This window comes from Alexandromys fortis, unplaced genomic scaffold (assembly GCF_014885135.2).
Source record: "Alexandromys fortis isolate MF-2015 unplaced genomic scaffold, M_Fortis_MF-2015_v1.1 scaffold_6, whole genome shotgun sequence".
In the NCBI taxonomy this organism is placed as follows: domain Eukaryota; kingdom Metazoa; phylum Chordata; class Mammalia; order Rodentia; family Cricetidae; genus Alexandromys; species Alexandromys fortis.
The window spans coordinates 12346292-12364154 of record NW_026067902.1 but is presented as its reverse complement, the minus strand read 5'-3'; the positions used below and the strand labels follow the sequence as shown (position 1 = coordinate 12364154).

The following is a 17863-nucleotide window of genomic DNA, read 5'->3' as shown; positions in this document are numbered from 1 at the left end:
ACAGCACCAAATACAGTGGGCTAGGCCTTCCTGCATCAAATAACAATTAAGAATGTGCCCTGCCAGATGGATCTCTGACCTAGACACCATTCCAGCCTGGTCTACAGAGTTCCAGGACAGCTGGTGCTACACAGAGATACCCCCTACGTCCACCCCCAAAAAGAACATGCCTCACAGACAGGCCCACACGCCAATCTGAAGGAATTTTTTGTTTGTTTTTGGTTTTGTTTTGTGTGGGTTTTTTCGTTTGTTTGTTTTTGTTTTTTTGAGACAGGGGTTTCTCTATAGCTTCGGAGTCTGTCCTGGAACTCTCTCCGTAGACCATGATGGCCTTGAACTCAGAGATTCACCTGTTTCCTAGTGCTGGGTGGGATTAAAGAATGTCCCCCATGTCCAACCTTCCTTCCTAATCTTTTAAAAGACTGTTTTTTTTTTTTTGTTTTTTTTTGTTTTTTGGTTTTTCGAGACAGGGTTTCTCTGTGGCTTTGGTGCCTGTCCTAGAACTAGCTCTGTAGACCAGGCTGGCCTCGAACTCACAGAGATCCACCTGCCTCTGCCTCCCGAGTGCTGGGATTAAAGGCGTGCGCCACCACCGCCTGGCTGTTTTTTTTTTTTTTAATAAACAAACATTAGGTAATTCACAAATTTCCATTTCTGAATTCCATCCCAACACTGGGAAAAAACAATTGCAGGCCAGGTGCGGTAATGAACACCCAGCACTTCGGAGTGAGTTCAAGGGCAGCCTGGTCTACACAGAGACACCTCTCAAAAACAAACAAACAAAAATGTATTTCAATCCAAATCTTCCACTATATCCTTACATCACATATCAACTGCCTGGCATTCAGCTCTTTTGATACCTAAAATGTACCTCAAACTTAAGATTGAACATTCACACAAACACTCATTCTTCGTGGAGTTTTGCCTATCTCAGCAAATGCCAAATTAATTCTCTCAATACTATAGTGACTGAAATATAGATCCTTAGCCATAAAGCCCAGAAGTCAAGCAAAGTTATAAAAAGAAATCTATACCTAAAATGCTTCTGTGAGATGGCCTGTAGGCAAGCCTGTGGGTGCATTTTCTTGATTAATGATTGATATAGGAAAGCCGACACACTGGGGGCAGTGCCATCTTTGGGCAGCAGGCTGATCAAGTCATAGGATCAAGCCAGTAAGAATAAATAGTGTTCCTTCATGACATCTGCCTCAATTCCTCCCTGCAAACTCCTGCTCAGACTTGAATGGTGGGGTGTGACCTGAGAGCTATTAGCTGAAATAAACTCTTTCCTCCTCAATTTGCTTTGGTCATGGTGTTTTTTTCACAACAGAAAAGAATCCCTAAGATAAAAATTGGTACCTAAATTATAGGACATTACTATAATAGACCTGACCATGTTTGGGGGATGACTGCTAAAGGACATTAAAACTTTGAGCTGGAAAACCCAAAGTGTTCAGAGCTTAAAGAGCTGCTGTGGGAACTCAGAAGATAATGCTGAGATCAGAGCAGACAGCAGAGGCCTAGTTTTTGTAGTTTCAGAGGAAAGTTTGAGTCCCTTAAAGACTATTTGGGGACCAATCCATATTTGAATTAAGAATCTGTGGTTCTGGTCAGCTGGTGCAGAAGAATTAGCTTTCATTAACAAAAGATCAGAACCACAAAAGTGAAATCTTGGCTTTGCTGGGACAATCCATACTGGTCAGCTAGGGTTGAAGAATCAGCTGTGATTAAGAAAAGAAGAGCTCCTTTTTGTGGCACCTCCTAGGCAGTCAGCCATGTCAAGATGAAGCTTAATGGCCGGGCAGTGGTGGCGCACGCCTTTAATCCCAGCACTCGGGAGGCAGAGGCAGGCGGATCTCTGTGAGTTTGAGGCCAGCCTGGACTACAGAGCTAGTTCCAGGACAGGCTCCAAAGCCACAGAGAAACCCTGTCTCGAAAAACCAAAAAAAAAAAAAAAAGATAAAGCTTAATATCCCTTTCCCAGACCATCAGCTGCCAGAAGTTCATTGAAGTGGGTGATGAACACAGATTTCATATTTTCTATGAGAAGCACATGGCCACAGAGGTTAATTGTGGTAGGAATCAGTGGTGGGAACAACAAGCTTTTCCCATGAAGCAAGGTGTCTTGAACCACAGAAGAGGGCACCTGCTGTTAAGTAAGGAAGGGGCGTTTTTACTTACAGAGCAAGAACTGAAGAGAGGAAGTGCAAATCTGTTCTGGGATGCATTCTGGACATCAATCTGAACATTCTCTACCGTTAAGAAGCGGGGAGTTAAAGAAAGAGGAAGCGAGAGAAAGAAAGGGCATGTGTGTGTGTGTTCCTGGACTGACAGATACTACCGACCTCAATGGTTGACATATACTACTGTACTTAAGGGTTGGGGCCCAAAAGAGCTCATGGAATCTGAAAGCTTTTAAATCTCTTTAAAGATGGTGTGTACCAATATGATGTCAGATAGTCCTTGAACAAAAAATATAAAGAGCCCAGGACCAAAACATCCAAGAATGAAATCTTTCTACCCTACATGTCCTGCAACACAAATGCCAACATATTAGCTCTGAAGAAACAACAAAAGAAGAAAAGCAAAGAGGAGGTTTCAGAATATGCTGAACTTTGGGCAAAAGAATGAAGAAATATGACCAATATGCCAAGAGACAGAGATGTGGACTGTTTGAAAGTTTCTACTTCTAAATCTGAGGCCAGTCAAAAATAAGTCTTTCAAAGTAACAAATAACCCAGGAGTGGTGGCACATGCCTTTAAATCCAGTCCTCAGGAAGCAGAGGCAGGTGGATCTTTGAGTTCAAGTCAGCCTGGTCTACAAAGTGAGTTCCAAGAGAGTCAGGGCTACACAGAGAAACACCACCACCAAAAAAAAAAAAAAAAAAGAAAGAAAAGAAAAAAAGAGTAACAAATAAATGATCAGAACTTGAAAAAAATGAGGAGGATAAGGAAAACAGCATCACTAAGGCAAAAACACTTCTAGGAAGTGTTTCCTCAGGATCAGTACACTGTAGTCCAGATGGGAACCAAGGCTGTGCCTCATGCTGGCAGCCAAACTTGGTCTCATAGAGTGATACTCGGTTCTAAAGGCATGAAACAGTCAATGAGACCAGCTGGGGCCTGACACTGTGCGAGAGCAGGAGAGGCCAGAGGTGAAGATGCAGCCTCAGTTGCTGTAGAAGGTCCAGGAATGAAGAGGCCAAGTTGAAGCTTGGTACCATGTGTGACAGGGTCAGAGTCCCTAAAGAGAGCCCAGGAACGGCTACTGGTTAAGGTGCAGACCAGCTAGAGCGGAGACTCCAGAATTTGAGACATGGGACAGTCACCAAGGATAGCAATAGCTATGAAACGGAGCTGGTCTGAGCCTGAGACATGCTATGTATGAAGAGACAGACAGAGGTGGAGCTACCTGTGCCCTTTAAGACCCAGAAGATGGTGAGTCCCAGATGTCTGACACTTAGCTTTACATCAATGGACTTTGGTTTTGCTTTAATCTGAATGTAACTGTGCCCTGGTTCTTCACTCTTGGAATAAGACAGTATTTAACTTGTTTTCAGATTTTACAGGAACCTACAGTTAGGAAACCTAGCTATTTTAGAGACTTTGAACTTTGGGGGGGGGTGTTGTTTTTCAAGACAAGATTTCTTTGTGTAACCCTGGCTGTCTTAAACTTCCTTTGTAGACCAGGCTGGCCTTGAACTCAGAGAATTAATTGCCTGCCTCTACTACCACAACCGGGCACAACTGACTTTGAACTTTTAAAGTGTTTTAAAGACTATTGGACTTTTAAAAGTTGGAATGTTTTAATTATTATGTTACTATGAGATCTTGAGAATAAGAAAGAGAGTTGTGGTTTAATAGTAACGTAGTAGCACTGTCAAGTTGACAAGGGGTCAGTCAGTTGTCCTGATCATTCTGTCAACCTGACACATGCTAGAGTTATATCTGGGAAGATGAACTTCTGAAAATCTGAGACTTTTTTTTTTTTTGACTAATGATTGACGTTGGAGGGCACAGTTCACTGTGGGCAATGCTACCCCTGGGCAGCTGGTCCTGAGTTGTATAAAGCAGGCAGAGCAGTCATGAGGAGCCAGCCAATAAGTAGCACTGCCCCAAAGTCTCTGCTTTAGCTCTTGCCTCTACATTTCTGCCCTGAGTTCCTGCTCTGACTTCCCTCCATGATGGAGTACAAGATGAAATATACCCTTTTCTCTGCAAGTTGTTTTGGTCATAGTGTTTTATAACAGCAATAGAAACCCTAACTAAAACTTTTTAAAAATGATTTATTCATTTTTATGTGCACTGGTGTCATGTCTGTGTGTCGGTGTCAAATCCCTTGGAACTAGAGTTACAGACAGTTATGAGCTGCAATATGGGTACTGAGAATTGAACCAGCCTATGACTAAGAAGGCCTTGGTGGACTCTATGCTTCTGGAACTATAAACCCAAATACACCGCTTCCTTATACTGCAATAGACAAATATCTACTACATCCACCAAGAAATTTCTTGGACTCAACTAAAAAAAAGACTTCAAAAAGTCACAGATGGTGCTGGAGAGATGGTTCAGTGGTTAAGAGCCTTGGCTGCTCTTCCAGAGTACCCAAGTTTAATACCCAGCACTCGCATTGTGGTTCACAACCACCCACAAGGCCGGTTCTAGTGAGTCTGATGCCCTTTTCTGGAATCAACCATCATTACTTACATATGATGTAAGTACATACAGGACATACATGCAGGCAAAACACCCATGCACATAAAATGATAAAAATCAAATAATTTTAAAAAAGACCATAGATTATCAACAAGTCAATATCAACTGTTCCTCTCTGATGACAGTTCTTAGATCAACCATAGAGCAGATAGATCCTAATCCTGCTTTTTGCTCTAGGAGGGAGAGAAAAAACTTATTTCTTTACTGATGTATAACTAACTAGTAAGAACTGAATGTTTCCAGGATAGCCAGAACTGCTACACAAAGAAACCCTGTCTCAAAACATGAAAAACCAAACAAAAAAGAACTGTAGGTATTATCTAGAAGTAGTGGCACTACCTGTGATCCCAGCAATTAGAACATGGAGGCAGGAGGATTGGGGTTTTGAGGTCTAACTAGACTACAAGCCAGACCCAATTCAAACAAAACAGTAAGAAAAGTAGTGTAACTTCAGGGTATGTAATTTGATGTTTCTAAATATACTGTGAAGTGATTGTAATTAAACTAATATATCTATTACCCAAATATACTCTCAGCAGATTTCAAGTATATAAAATATTATTCATCACATCAATTAGGTTTTCAGATTATATTCCTTTTATGACAATAAGTTTAAACACTTTATATGTATCCCCTGATTCTCTCCCAATGTTATAGGTGTGGATCTGGGTCTTTTAAAGATTCCTGCCTAAATATTTAGGTTCTTATGTTCCACAGCAAAGAATTGGACATGGGACACATGATTAGAAATAGGAATAGAGACAATGTCAGAAAGGGAAAGCACTCCTGAGAAAGGGAGTGGGCTGGTGATCTGAGGGGAAAATCTCAACAGAGCATATAGCCCTTTATATAACACCTCTCCCACCTACCCACAGTAGCACCGTTCTTCCATATGTTGTATGAAGGCCAGGTGGTAAAGGGCTTCCAATCTGACACTCTACCACCCTACTCCCCACTGTTCTATACTCTACTTGTTTCTGACTTTTCAGATTCCATATGCTTTTAGTCAATAAAAACCCTAACTACAATATTTACAAATATTATTTAACTTTTTTGTTGGTTTTATTTTTGAGACAGCGTTTCTCTGTAGCTTTGGAGCCTGTCCTGGAACTCCTTCTGTAGACCAACTGGCCTCAAACTCACAGAGATCCAACTGTCTCTGCCTCCCAAGTGCTGGGATTAAAGGCGTGTTACCACCACTCGGATTAACTTTTTGATATGTTAATTTTAGTTACCTTAAGACAAAATTTAGTTTAAAAAAAAGTCCAATAAGCACCCTCAAAACTGCTAGCTAGACAGTGAATTAATAGCATTGCTTATAGCTGATCAGCTACTGAAACTCAGTAACTTTCCTGACACAGGCAGTAAAAATCCCAAAGGACAGGTGGACAGCTATTAATTAAAGGTTCTGTTTGCTAATCTAGCATCATAATTTCAGTCTTAGGTCCTGCCAAGTAGCTGGAAGGAGAATATGGGTAGAGGAGAGTTTGTTGAAAACATAAAAGGTGACTCTTTTGGCCCATGTTGGCTGAAGCCACACACAGGGTCTGAGACTGAACACAGAAGCTTTAAGATGAGTTGGTAAATGAATGAGGCAGGCCCCACAAGAGCTGGAATCAGTGAGTCCGGAATGCAGCACTAGGGCGGGCATCAGGAACTAAGGGTTTCTTCTTGGCTTTCAGGTAGTTTAGCCAGGTTTAAAATGTCACAGTTCTAGTCGGACACATTCCAACAGTGTGGCTCAAAGTAAATCCAAGCAGGCCCTGAATGATAATATGGTGGGAAAGGTGAGAAAGGTGTAACATATATATACTTTAAGTATATTAAAAACCACAAGGAGGCTAGAGCAGTGGTTCTCAACCTTCCTAATGTGACAATCCTTTAATTCTTCCTATAGTTCTTCATATTGTGGTGACCCAACTATAAAATTATTTTCATTGCTACTGATGTAATTTTGCTACTGTTATGAACTATAATATAACTATTTTTGAAGATAAAGGGTAGCTAAAGAGGTTGAAACACACAGGTTGAGAACCACTGGCTCACTAGGTAATAGCACATACTGCATGCATTAGTTCCTTCCCTGCTGTGGTGATGATAAAACACCATGAACAGGACACATTACAGGAGAGGTTAAGAGTCCATCATGGTGGGAAAGCAGGAGGAACAGGAGGCTAAGAGCTCACATCATCTACCATAAAAAAGAAGCAAGAAATAACTGGAAGTAAGATAAACTTTTTCATCTCAAAGCTACCACTAATGGTATACTTTCTTCAGCAAGACTGTACTGCCTAAACCTCCTCAAACAGCAGCACAACTGGGAACCAGGTGTTCAAACGCCTGACACTACAGAAACATTGTATCATTCAAAGCAGACACTTAGAGGTAGATTCTCTTAATAAAGTGACTTTTGTCCTAACAAAGCAAAAGATACATCAAATACATAGCCAGTAAGTGTTTAGATATATAACAAAAATTAATCTGAAAAGGGGATATGTAAAGAAGTAGTGGGGCATTATCTATTAGAAAGCCTTGTTAACACTAAACAAATGATATTAACACATGATCTACCCCTCAGTATTTTCATAGTTCTTTATTGATACATACATTTTTCTCAGGCCTTAATACAGAATTTACTCTTTTTTTAAAAAAAGATTTATTTATTTATTATGTATACAACATTCTGCCTCCATGTATGCCCGCACGCCAGAGGAGGGCGCCAGATCTCATTACAGATGGTTGTGAGCCACTATGTGGTTGCTAGGAATTGAACTCAGGACCTCTGGAAGAGCAGCCAGTGCTCTTAACCACTGAACCATCTCTCCAGCCCCCAGAATTTACTCTTAGGTTAGTAGATAACTTTTCCAAACTACTAAGAATCCCCTCACATAGTTAAAGTCTGTATTTGTCAAAGTAGAATAAGTAAAACTGAGCTGTATGTAACCTGTCTTTATGTAAGGAGCTTACCCATAAAGTAAATCCTACTAATTTTCTTGTTAGTGGAAGAAAATAAGTATAATAAATAAATACATCTGCTAGATTGTTGTGGCCCACACCTTGAATCCCAGCACTAAGGAGGCAGAGGTAGGTGGATCTCTGTGAGTTCGAGGCCAGCCTGGTTTACGTAGCGAGTTCCAAAAGAGAAACCCTGTCTCTGGTGGCGCATGCCTTTAATACCAGCCCTGGGGAGGCAGTGGCAGGCGGATCTCTGGAAGTTCGAGGCCAGCCTGGTCTAAAAGAGCTAGTTCCTGGACAGGCTCCAAAGCTAGAGAAACCCTGTCTTAAAACCCCCACCCCCAAAAGAGAGAGAGAGAGAGAGAGAGAGAGAGAGAGAGAGAGAGAGAAACCCTGTCTCGAAAAACAAACAAAAATAGCAATGATTTTACTTTTTAAAAACAAAGATTTCTGTCTTTATTATGCATATTACCATGTGCTTGTCAATACGTGCCAAAAGAAGGTGTCAGAGCCCCTGGAGCTGCAGTACAGCTGGTTGTGAGCTGCCCAGTATAGGTGCTAGGAACCAAACTGTGATACTCTGGAAGAGAGCAAGTGCTCTTCAACTACTGAGACATCTCTCTACCTTCCAATCTTACTTTAAAGCAAAAACAAAAAACTTACCCTTAACACCTTTCATCTGAAAGCTCACAGGTATACATCTCCTCAATAGCAAGCTCCATTCCCAGGCTGATCAATACCTATTCCACCATTCAGTAACTTGGAAATTTTAATAAGTAATTGTGCTTCTCTTCTTATTTAATTAATAGAGAAATAAGTATTTACTTCATAGTTTTCTTGAGTGATTAATATGTAACTGGCTTGTGTAAAACATTCAGAACAATAGCCACATCTAAATGCTAACATCTACTAGCTAATCACATTAAATTTTGTTTCAAGCCCATTATATTCTTACAATATCCTGTGTCTGTTATAGTAAATTATATTCTTAAAGATTACAAAAACTTGATTCACGCCGGGCAGTGGTGGCACATGCCTTTAATCCCAGCACTCGGGAGGCAGAGGCAGGCGGATCTCTGTGAGTTCTAGGCCAGCCTGGTCTACAAGAGCTAGTTCCAGGACAGGCTCCAAAGCTACAGAGAAATCTGTCTCGAAAATCTAAAAAAAAAAAAGGGGGGGGCTAGAAACATGGCTCAGAAATTAAGAGCACTTGTTGAGTTCAATTCCCAGCAACCATATGGTGGCTCACAATTATCCATGGTGAGATCTGGTGCGCTCTTCTGGCATGCAGGCATAACGCTATATTCATAATAAATAAATTTAGTATTTTAAAAGGTAAGGTGAAGTGCGCGCTCAAATATAAAAAAGGGCTTCTCCAGTCTCCTCCTCATAGTAGCAGCTTCTTAGATACCTTTTCATCTATCACTTCTGGCACACTACCAAACTGTCAGAAGAAAGTGGGTACCACACCTGTTAAATCTCAATTTGTTCATACTTTTACAATAAGTAAACTTTGTCAAGGTTGCTAAAACTGTTGATGTGGCTTGTCTTAGGAGTCTTTTTCCTTCCCAAGAGTAAAGGAAAAGATTGAGGTTTCCAGTACTCTGGAATGTGGATAGTTGAAGTATTAGTTTAGTATGTTTAAATAATGGGAGGAGAGACAAGAAAGTGCTAACAGACTCTAATCCTAACGTAGCTCCTGACATCAAATAGAGAAAAATGATCATCTACCTTTAGAAGTTAATGAGTGCAGCCTATGACATTAAACTAGGTGGAGCAGCACACAGCTATAGTTACAGTTATTCAGGAGGCGGAGACACAAGAATCCCTTTGGCCCAGGAGGTGGAAACCAGCCTGGGCATAATAGCCTGAGTCATTCTTTAAAAAGTGAGAAAAAATAACTTTAATCTGATAAAGTAAGAGCCAAGTCTACCAAAGTTGAAGAACTGCTCCCCTTCAGACAGAAAGACTCAAGAGGTTCTAAAAATTCTAAACCTTCAGGGAAATGGGCATAATAACCAAAAACACATTATACAGATAACCATTTTCTAAATATAAATGGAACTGAACCAGAGAATCAACAAATCTCTAAAAGTACTAATGCACTTCAAATTTGAATCAACAACTTTAAAATAAACTGAAAAGTTCAATTCTCCAATTCATTGTAATGTTAACCACCCAATTCAATAGAAGTTAGGACTTAAGCAGTATAAAAAAAGATTAAGACTCAATTCAGCCGGGTGGTGGCGACCACACCTTTAATCCCAGCACTCAGACGGCAGAAGCAGATGAATCTCTGAGTGCCAGGATAGCAGGGGGTTAAACAGAGAAATCCTGTCCCGAAAAACAAAAACAAAATCAAACAAACAAATGACTGTTAATTTCAAATTTTAAAGTGAGATTCCTCAAGTTTATCCATGTCCTAACAATATTAAGTTCACACTATCTGACATACATGGTGAATTACTTACAAAGTAATTTTGGGGCGATTTCATCTATTAACGAGCTGGTTACCATCTAAACTGAAAAGCTAGTTATATCACTGAATAGTCAGTAAGTATCTAACAGCTTGCAAGACACTTTGATTCAACTCACCCTCCAGTAGAGGCCTTTAAATCAAAGCCACTTAAGTACTTAAGACGAAATGACTTAGCGGAGGTAGTGGGATTTGAAGCTTCCTTTCAGGAAATAGGAAAAGTCAGGGATGGTGACAGACAACTGCAATCTCAGCGCTGAGGAGATCGAGGCAGCTTCGGGTTTGAGGCCACCCTGGACTACAAGTGACCCCGTCTCAAGAAAAAAAATTAAAAATAAATAAATAAATAAAATCGTCTTCACTGACATCTTACGAAAGAAGGTAGAAAACGCGTTATTTATTCAAAGTTTAACACACAGTACTTTATAAGTAAAAGCCCGATTTAAGTTTGGTAAGCATTTCTCAACCGAGCCCGGCGTGGTGGCGCACGTCTTTAATCGCAGCACACGAGCGGCAGAAGGAAACGGATCTCTGAGTTTAAGGCCAGCCTGGTCTACATAGTGAGTTCCAGGACGGCCAGGGCTACACAGCGATACCTTGTCTCAGAAAGAAAGAAAGGAAGAAAGCTAAACCTGTCAGGCTTCGCCAAAGGGAGACCAGTTTGCACAAAGCCTATATCAAGTGAAACTACTGACCAGGAATGCCTGCCCTGCTCAGGTCCTCATCTAAATGGCTTTCTTTGTAAGAAATCTCCAAATCCGGAGCCCGGCCTTAGCGACAACAAAAGCTCTCCCCACCGCAGCACCGCAGCGACTCCCTCCCGTCTGCTGCACCTCGCTACAAACTGTCTGGGACAGCAGACGAGGGAGTTCGACGCAGACCTGGCACCCACTGTCTCAGCCTTCCCCGTCCCTCCCCTCTCGCTAAAGGAAAGCCCGAGCCACATCACCGTCTACACCATCAAAATCCTTCCCGTTCGGCTACGGAAAGAAGAAAAAAAAAATAGAGAGAAATGTACCTGTAGAGCGTTTGCGGCACAGCCAACAAGTCCCAGCTCGGAACCCGCTCCCTTCCCCTTTCCGTTACCACGCCAGCCCTCCCTCCTTTTCCGTGTCAACCCGGCGGCTCCTCCGCTGGCGACGGCGCCCCGGAGGCCCGCAGAGCTCCCCGGGGCGCCGCGCAGGCTCCCGCGAGGCCCGCCCGCCCGCCCGCCGGCCCGCGCCAGGCCCGGCTCCGTACCATTCTCCTTACGGGGCGGACTCCGGAAGGGCAGCGGCTCCTCCTCCTCCTCCGCGGCCTGCAGCCATCTATCGGAAAGCGTCTCCGGAGGCGGTGGCACGGGCCACCGAACAAGGACAGCCCCGGGAAACCTTCTCAGAACTAACTCAGCTCCGGCGCTAGCAGCAGAAGTCGAGTCTTTCATAATTGTGCGACCAGCTCCGCCGGGTGACTGGCCACAGGGACGCGCCCGCGCCCGCCTCCGCCGGAGACGGGCCGAGGCAGCCACGTGACGGGCGCGTCGACTGCGTCGCGCGGAGGGCGCGTCACGTGAAGGGCGCGCTGACTGCAGCCCACGCCGAAGCCCCGCCCAGCCTCCGGGAAGGGCCGCGCTGCCGCTTTCCCGGTGCCGCCGGCTTCGGCTTCCCTTGCCCCGGCCTGTGCGAGAACGTGTTCCGTTTTAAGAAGCCCCCAGGGGCCGGACAGTGTTGGCGCACGCCTTTAATCCCAGCACTCGGGAGGCAGAGGCAGGAGGATCTCTGTGAGTTCGAGGCCAGCCTGGTCTACAAGAGCTAGTTCCAGGACAGGCTCCAAAGCTACGGAGAAACCCTGTCTCGAAAAACCCCAGGGTTCGCCAGGCGCAGCTCCCACGGCTGCACCGCACGCCTGTCGCTTTTGCACTCCACGTTGCTTAATTGTGATCGCTTCCCGAACGTTCCTCTTTCCCATCAAGGGTGCAATATGTTTATTATTTTATCTGTTATTAGTGGCTTATTTTATTATTTTAAGCGCATGTGTGACTTGCCTGAATGTATGTCTTGTGTACCATATGTGTGTAATGTCCTCAGATCCCCTGATCTGCAATTCCAGACAATTAGTGGTTTTTGAGTCTCTTGTAGCCCAGGCTTCTGGCCCCAAGTGACCTTAAACTCTGGATTTTGCTTTTTCTCCCCAGTGCTGGGATTACAGACGTTTGCCATCCTGAAATAGTTTTTTAAGGCTAGGAGTAACGGTACATGCCTGTAGTTCCCAGCATTCAGAACGCTAAGGCAAAAGGATTCCAGTCAATTCGAAGCTGGTCAGACACCGTCTTAAAAACACGAAACCAAACCTGCTTTTGACACGTCTTCTTTCCGCTCTGACAGATTTAAAGGCTCCTCGTCTTAAGGCTCGATTTTGCCTCTATCTTCTCTCTTTAATTTTTTTTACATCAAAAGCCCGATGTGATGATGCATGCTTTTAATCCCAGCACTCTGAAGGCAGAGGCAGATGAATCGCTATAGGTTGAAGGTCAGCCTGGTGTACACAGCAAGTTCCAGGCCAACCAGGGATACATACTCCCCACCCCATTTTGCAGGAGTAGGAGGAAAATGTTTTAATTGCAGACCATGGTGGCACATGTCTCTAATCCTAGCAGTTGGGATGTTGAGGAAGGCACATTTCTGCTTTCAAGGCCCACCTGGTCTACATATCAAGCTCCAGGCCAACCAGGACTACATAATGAGGACCAGTCTAAAAAGAAAAAAAGAAAAGAAAAACTTCTAATATATATGTTATAATAGATTTCCAGTCCAGATTTCAGGGGGTCTTCACTAATTTATGCAATCATTCAATAAATAAATAATCTTTGTGATTTCAGATGGATCTTTACATTTTGTGCCTGTAGTGGCTTTATAGTCTAGGAGATAGGACAAACAAGAAAATCAAAATATAGTGAAATGGAAGCACTTAATTTCTTGGGAACGTGGGGTCTTTTTGTCGCTGCAGCAAATGTTTCTCTCCTTTCCTGCATGATGTAGAAATAAAATGGTAAGTAAGTTCAGAATTCTGGTAAACTGAAAACCTTCGAGTGGGAAATGGTGAGCAGGAATTCTCTTTGGTGGAACTAACCAAAACATTTGAAATATTCAGACATCAGACAGCCTGGAAGTTTATTCATGCTCACCAGAAGGCATTCTGAAGAATAATGTATTAAATAAAAATATTTATTGAGTGCCTTAAGAATGTGTCAGGCAGAGCTGGGTGTGGTGGCACAGAAGGCAAAGGTACTCTGTAGGCTGAGGCAGGCAGATCTCCGGGGCCAGCCTGTGTATGTGAGGCACAGTTGTATTCGATGTCAGTGATTGTTGTAGTTAAGGTTTCTGTGATGAAACACCATGACCAAAGCAGCTTGGGGAGGAAAGAGTATTTGATGCACAGCTCCATAGAACAGTACATCGTCCAAAGCAGTGTGGGCAGGAACCTGGAGGCACGGGTCGATGCAGAGGCCTTGGAAGGGTGCTGCTTACTGGCTTGTTCCACATGGCTTACTCAGCCTGCCTTCTTATAGAACCCAGGAACACCAGCCCAGAATGGTACTACCCACAATGAGCTGTCCCTCCTCCATCAATCGCCAATAAAGAAAATGCCTTACAGGCTTACATAGAGCCTGATCTTATGGAGACATTTTCTTTCCTTCTTTTCTTCTTTTCTCCCATTTTCTTTCTTTTTCTTCCTTTCTTTTTTATATTATTTTTAATTTGACATAATTTCTTCATTGATTCTTTGGGAATTTCACATCATGTACCCTCATTCTGCTAACATCTCAGTTCTCCCATATCCTCCCCTCCCCCTGTAGTGCCACTCAAACAAAAACATTTTTTAAAATATTTATTTATTATTTATTTATTTATTTATTTATTTATTTATTATGTATACAATATTCTGTCTGTATTCTGCAGGCCAGAAGTGGGCACCAGATCTCATTCCAGATGGTTGTGAGCCACCATGTGGTTGCTGGGAATTGAACTCAGGACCTTTGGAAGAGCAGGCAATGCTCTTAACCACTGAGCCATCTCTCCAGCCCCCACAAAAACATTTTTTAAAAATCAAACCAAAACAAGCAAGCAAACAAAAATAAGACAAACAAAACCAAGAAGAAAGTCTTTACTCGTCCATCTTCTCTCCAACACCTCTTCACTGTCCCAGCAGCACTGGGAGCTGAGGTGTGTCACACGGTCTACCCTCTTGTCCAGTCAACTTTATTTGCAAATGTTCCTTGCAATGAGTCATCAGTCTGGTTCAAGGCCTCTGGGTTCCGGTACCCCATCCGCTCTGGATCCTCACTAGAACTCCTCTCTGATATCCCAAGGCTTTCCCAAGTTGTGGAGATTCTACAGGTGTCTTTCCACAGGACAAGTCCTTCACAAACTCCAGTAGGTCCAGGATAGGGTAGAAGTCAGGGTGGGTCAACCCAAGGCCCAGCTGTGGGCCTGGATGGTAGCTGAGTTGGTCAGTCCAAGCCACTGGGGCAGCCCAATCTCGGGTGAGGGGCGGAGCCAGCTCCCTACACCCATGGAGATGGTTTCATAATTGAGTTCCCTCCTCTCAGGTAACTTTAGTTTGTTGTGTTAACAGGTAACTATCCAGCACAGTGAGCAACAAGACTGATGAGCTGATGCTTCAGAAAATGTTAGTAAACAGTCCTTTCTCCAACACCTCTTTCCTTTAGCTCTTCCATTTTGGTCAATGGCATGTATGTTTCTCATCCTCACTGCATCCCATTCTCCTCCATACCCTTGCCAATTATTTACAACAGTTCGATTCAGGGTTGGAGAGGTGATTCGGTGGTAGAGTACTGGCTGCTCTTTCGGAGGACGCAGGTTCAATATCCAGCACCCCCATGGCAGTTTATAGCCACCTGTAACTCCAGTCCCAAAGGATTCCACTTCTTCTGGGCTCTGTGTGCACCAGGTACACTGTGGTACACAGACAAAACACCCATACACATAAAGTAAAATAATAATTTAAAAAATTAATAAAGCGTTTAATTCAAGAAAGTTTTCATAAGTTGACAAAATGGTTTGGTGGGTAAAGGCGCTTGCTGCAGAAGCCTAGAGATCCGGATTCCTTCCTGGATGGAGTGTTAAGGTGGAAAGAGAACACACACATACACACACAAACACACTAAGAACACACACACACACACACACACTTCCTGGACAGAGTGTTAAGGTGGAAAGAACACACACACACACACTAAGAATTTTAAGGATGAGCCTTCTCTCCAGCCCACTCCTTATCGTCCTGTACTACAATCATAATCATAATAACATGTTTAGAGGTGGTTCCTTGGGAGGTCTTTAGGTCATGGCAGGGCACTGACTTTCAGATACCTGGCGTGGGTTACTCTGAGAGTGAGTAGTGCATAAGGATAGTACTGAGTGAGATATGAGATGAACGAACCCATGCTGACACCATGTTAGCTAGCCTTGACAATGCCCTCAGTGTTTTTACCCTACGGTTGATAATCTCACATTGACCTCATGTTCTCAATGGGGTGTTGTAGAACTATCAGTGTGTGACTTCTGAGGCCTGACCACAAAGAATGCTTTGGCTTCCATCTTGATTGCTTAGATCACTCCTTCAGAGAGAACTAGCTGCCAAGCTGCCCTTCAGAGAGTACACCTGACAAGAACGAAGGCCTCCCTGCCAGTAGCCTGTGCCTACTTGCCAGCCATGTAGGTAAGCCACTGTGGAAGGCTTCAGCCCCCTCATTAACTCCAAAGCCTCTGAGAGGAAATCAGCTAAGCCATTCCCAACATTCTTACCCTTGGGAACGATGAAAACTACTGTTTACTGTTCTTATAGGCCTCTAAATTTTGGGATAATTTATGTAGCAATATCTAACTGATAAAATTACGGTATGACCAAATCATTATTTCATGGTAGAATCTAATCACAACTGGGAGATGTTGGGAAATCATCAAAGCACTTGAATTACAATTGAGTCTTGTGAAAATATACAGAAAAAAGGGCATTCCCAGACAAGAGAATACGTAGAAAGGCCTAACCAACCCACACCAACACTTTTAAGTGGTTAGAGGCCTGGGATTCTCATAACAAGTCTGAAAGCATTGCCCAGGATGAATGGAATAAGGATTGCACTTTAAGTCACTCCTATACTGGAAATTCTTCAGTGGCTCTTGTAGCTCTCATAAACAAGTTTGAGTTGGGCATAGTGATGCACACCTTTAATCCCACAATTTGTGTACCACTTTTTTTTTTTTTCGAGACAGGTTTTCTCTGTAGTTTTTGGTTCCTGTCCTGGGACTAGCTCTTCTAGACCAGGCTGGCTTCGAACTCACAGAGATCTGCCTGCCTCTGCCTCCCGAGTGCTGGGATTAAAGGCGTGCGCCACCACCACCAGGCTTAATCCCACAATTTGTAAGGCCTCTAGAAGCAAGAGGATCGCTGGGAGTCCAAGGCTAGCCAGGGCTACAATAGGGAGATCCTGTTTCAATAATACATACATGCAAACATACACATGCATATATACATAAAAATGTCCATATACTTTAAAATCTTATTTCAGCCTTGCCTCGACATACTCCCAAGCACTCTTCTATGAAGAGTCCAGTTATTAGTACAATTTATAAGGTTCTTATTTTGAGAATTGGTAGCCCTCCCCTCAACACACATGTAGTTTAGGTTAGAAGCCTTTTCGGGGATGTCCGTTCCCATTGCATGTTATATATTTTCTATTAAACAATGTATCTTTTAAAAAGAGATTTTTGTTTTTAATAATGTGTCTGTGTGCATGTGAGTGTATGTCTGCAGGCCAGAAGAGGGCACCAGATCTCATTCCAGATGGTTGTGAGCCACCAGATGGTTGCCGGGAATTGAACTCAGGACCTTTGGAAGAGCAGTCAATGCTCTTAACCACTGAGCCATCTCTCCAGCCCCACTCTTGGTGAATTTTAAGTTGTGAGCCGATGCACACTAAGGCCACACCTCTAGATTTGTTTAAACGCCACCCACAGTTGGCCCTCCCCAAACAAGGACATATTTAATGGAGTCTCGCTTGCACTGAAACAGAATGGTATTCATGGTTTGGCTAAGAAACTGGCTCCGGTCCATGGGCTAATCTGTACATGGCTGGATTTTATGAAGCATTCAAAGCAACGTGCTGAGGGAGAACAGCTAACTCTAGAGTACGTTGCTGTGTTTGGCTGCTTCTGCCAGTGCTGAATTCTTTCCTGAAGTTGCCGTGATGTCTGTGGGAGCTGATGAAGGTCAAATCCAAACCTTTGCAGAACATGCTAACGACTGGCTGTATAGGAAAAGAGGTCTAAACACATCCTACCAGGGCGTTGCCCCTCTGTAGATGACACAGATATCATACTCCAGGGTGAAGGGCACCAGCTTTGAACCTACTGTTGCACCACTGTGCTTCCTAAGTCTCGAGGAGAAAGTACAAAGGCAGAGCAGCTGGCGTGACATTTGTGGCAACAGACTGGAGTCCCCTGTGCGACTGCTTCGTCCTCTGGGGAATCCACGGTCTGTGCTGAAAACAGAAAAACAGTAGTGCTGCTCAGTTCCTCCGAAGGCTGGACTTGGAGGTGTCTAGGAGGGAGCACCACCTGCTTGGAGCACCACCTGCCTGGAGTACCACCTGCTTGGAGCACCACCTGCCTGGAGCACCACCACCACTACTCGGCCCGCAGCTCCTCCTCCACC

General features: G+C 43.5%; 1 protein-coding gene across 7 annotated transcripts in view; it reads right to left on the bottom strand.

The window, feature by feature from the left end:
• The window catches only part of Trpm7 (transient receptor potential cation channel subfamily M member 7), an 89404-nt gene extending 77747 nt beyond the window's left edge, over window positions 1-11657 (bottom strand). For 3 of the 7 annotated variants that reach the window (XM_050131579.1, XM_050131589.1, XM_050131594.1), the window contains exon 1: window positions 11387-11657. In XM_050131579.1, coding sequence (XP_049987536.1) covers window positions 11387-11389 — 3 coding nt within the window. In that variant the 5' untranslated portion in view covers window positions 11390-11657. The remainder of the gene's footprint in view (window positions 1-11386) is intronic. The other 4 variants (XM_050131544.1, XM_050131553.1, XM_050131562.1 and 1 more) reach the window with 2 other exon arrangements.
• Between the last annotated feature and the right edge of the window lie 6206 nt (window positions 11658-17863).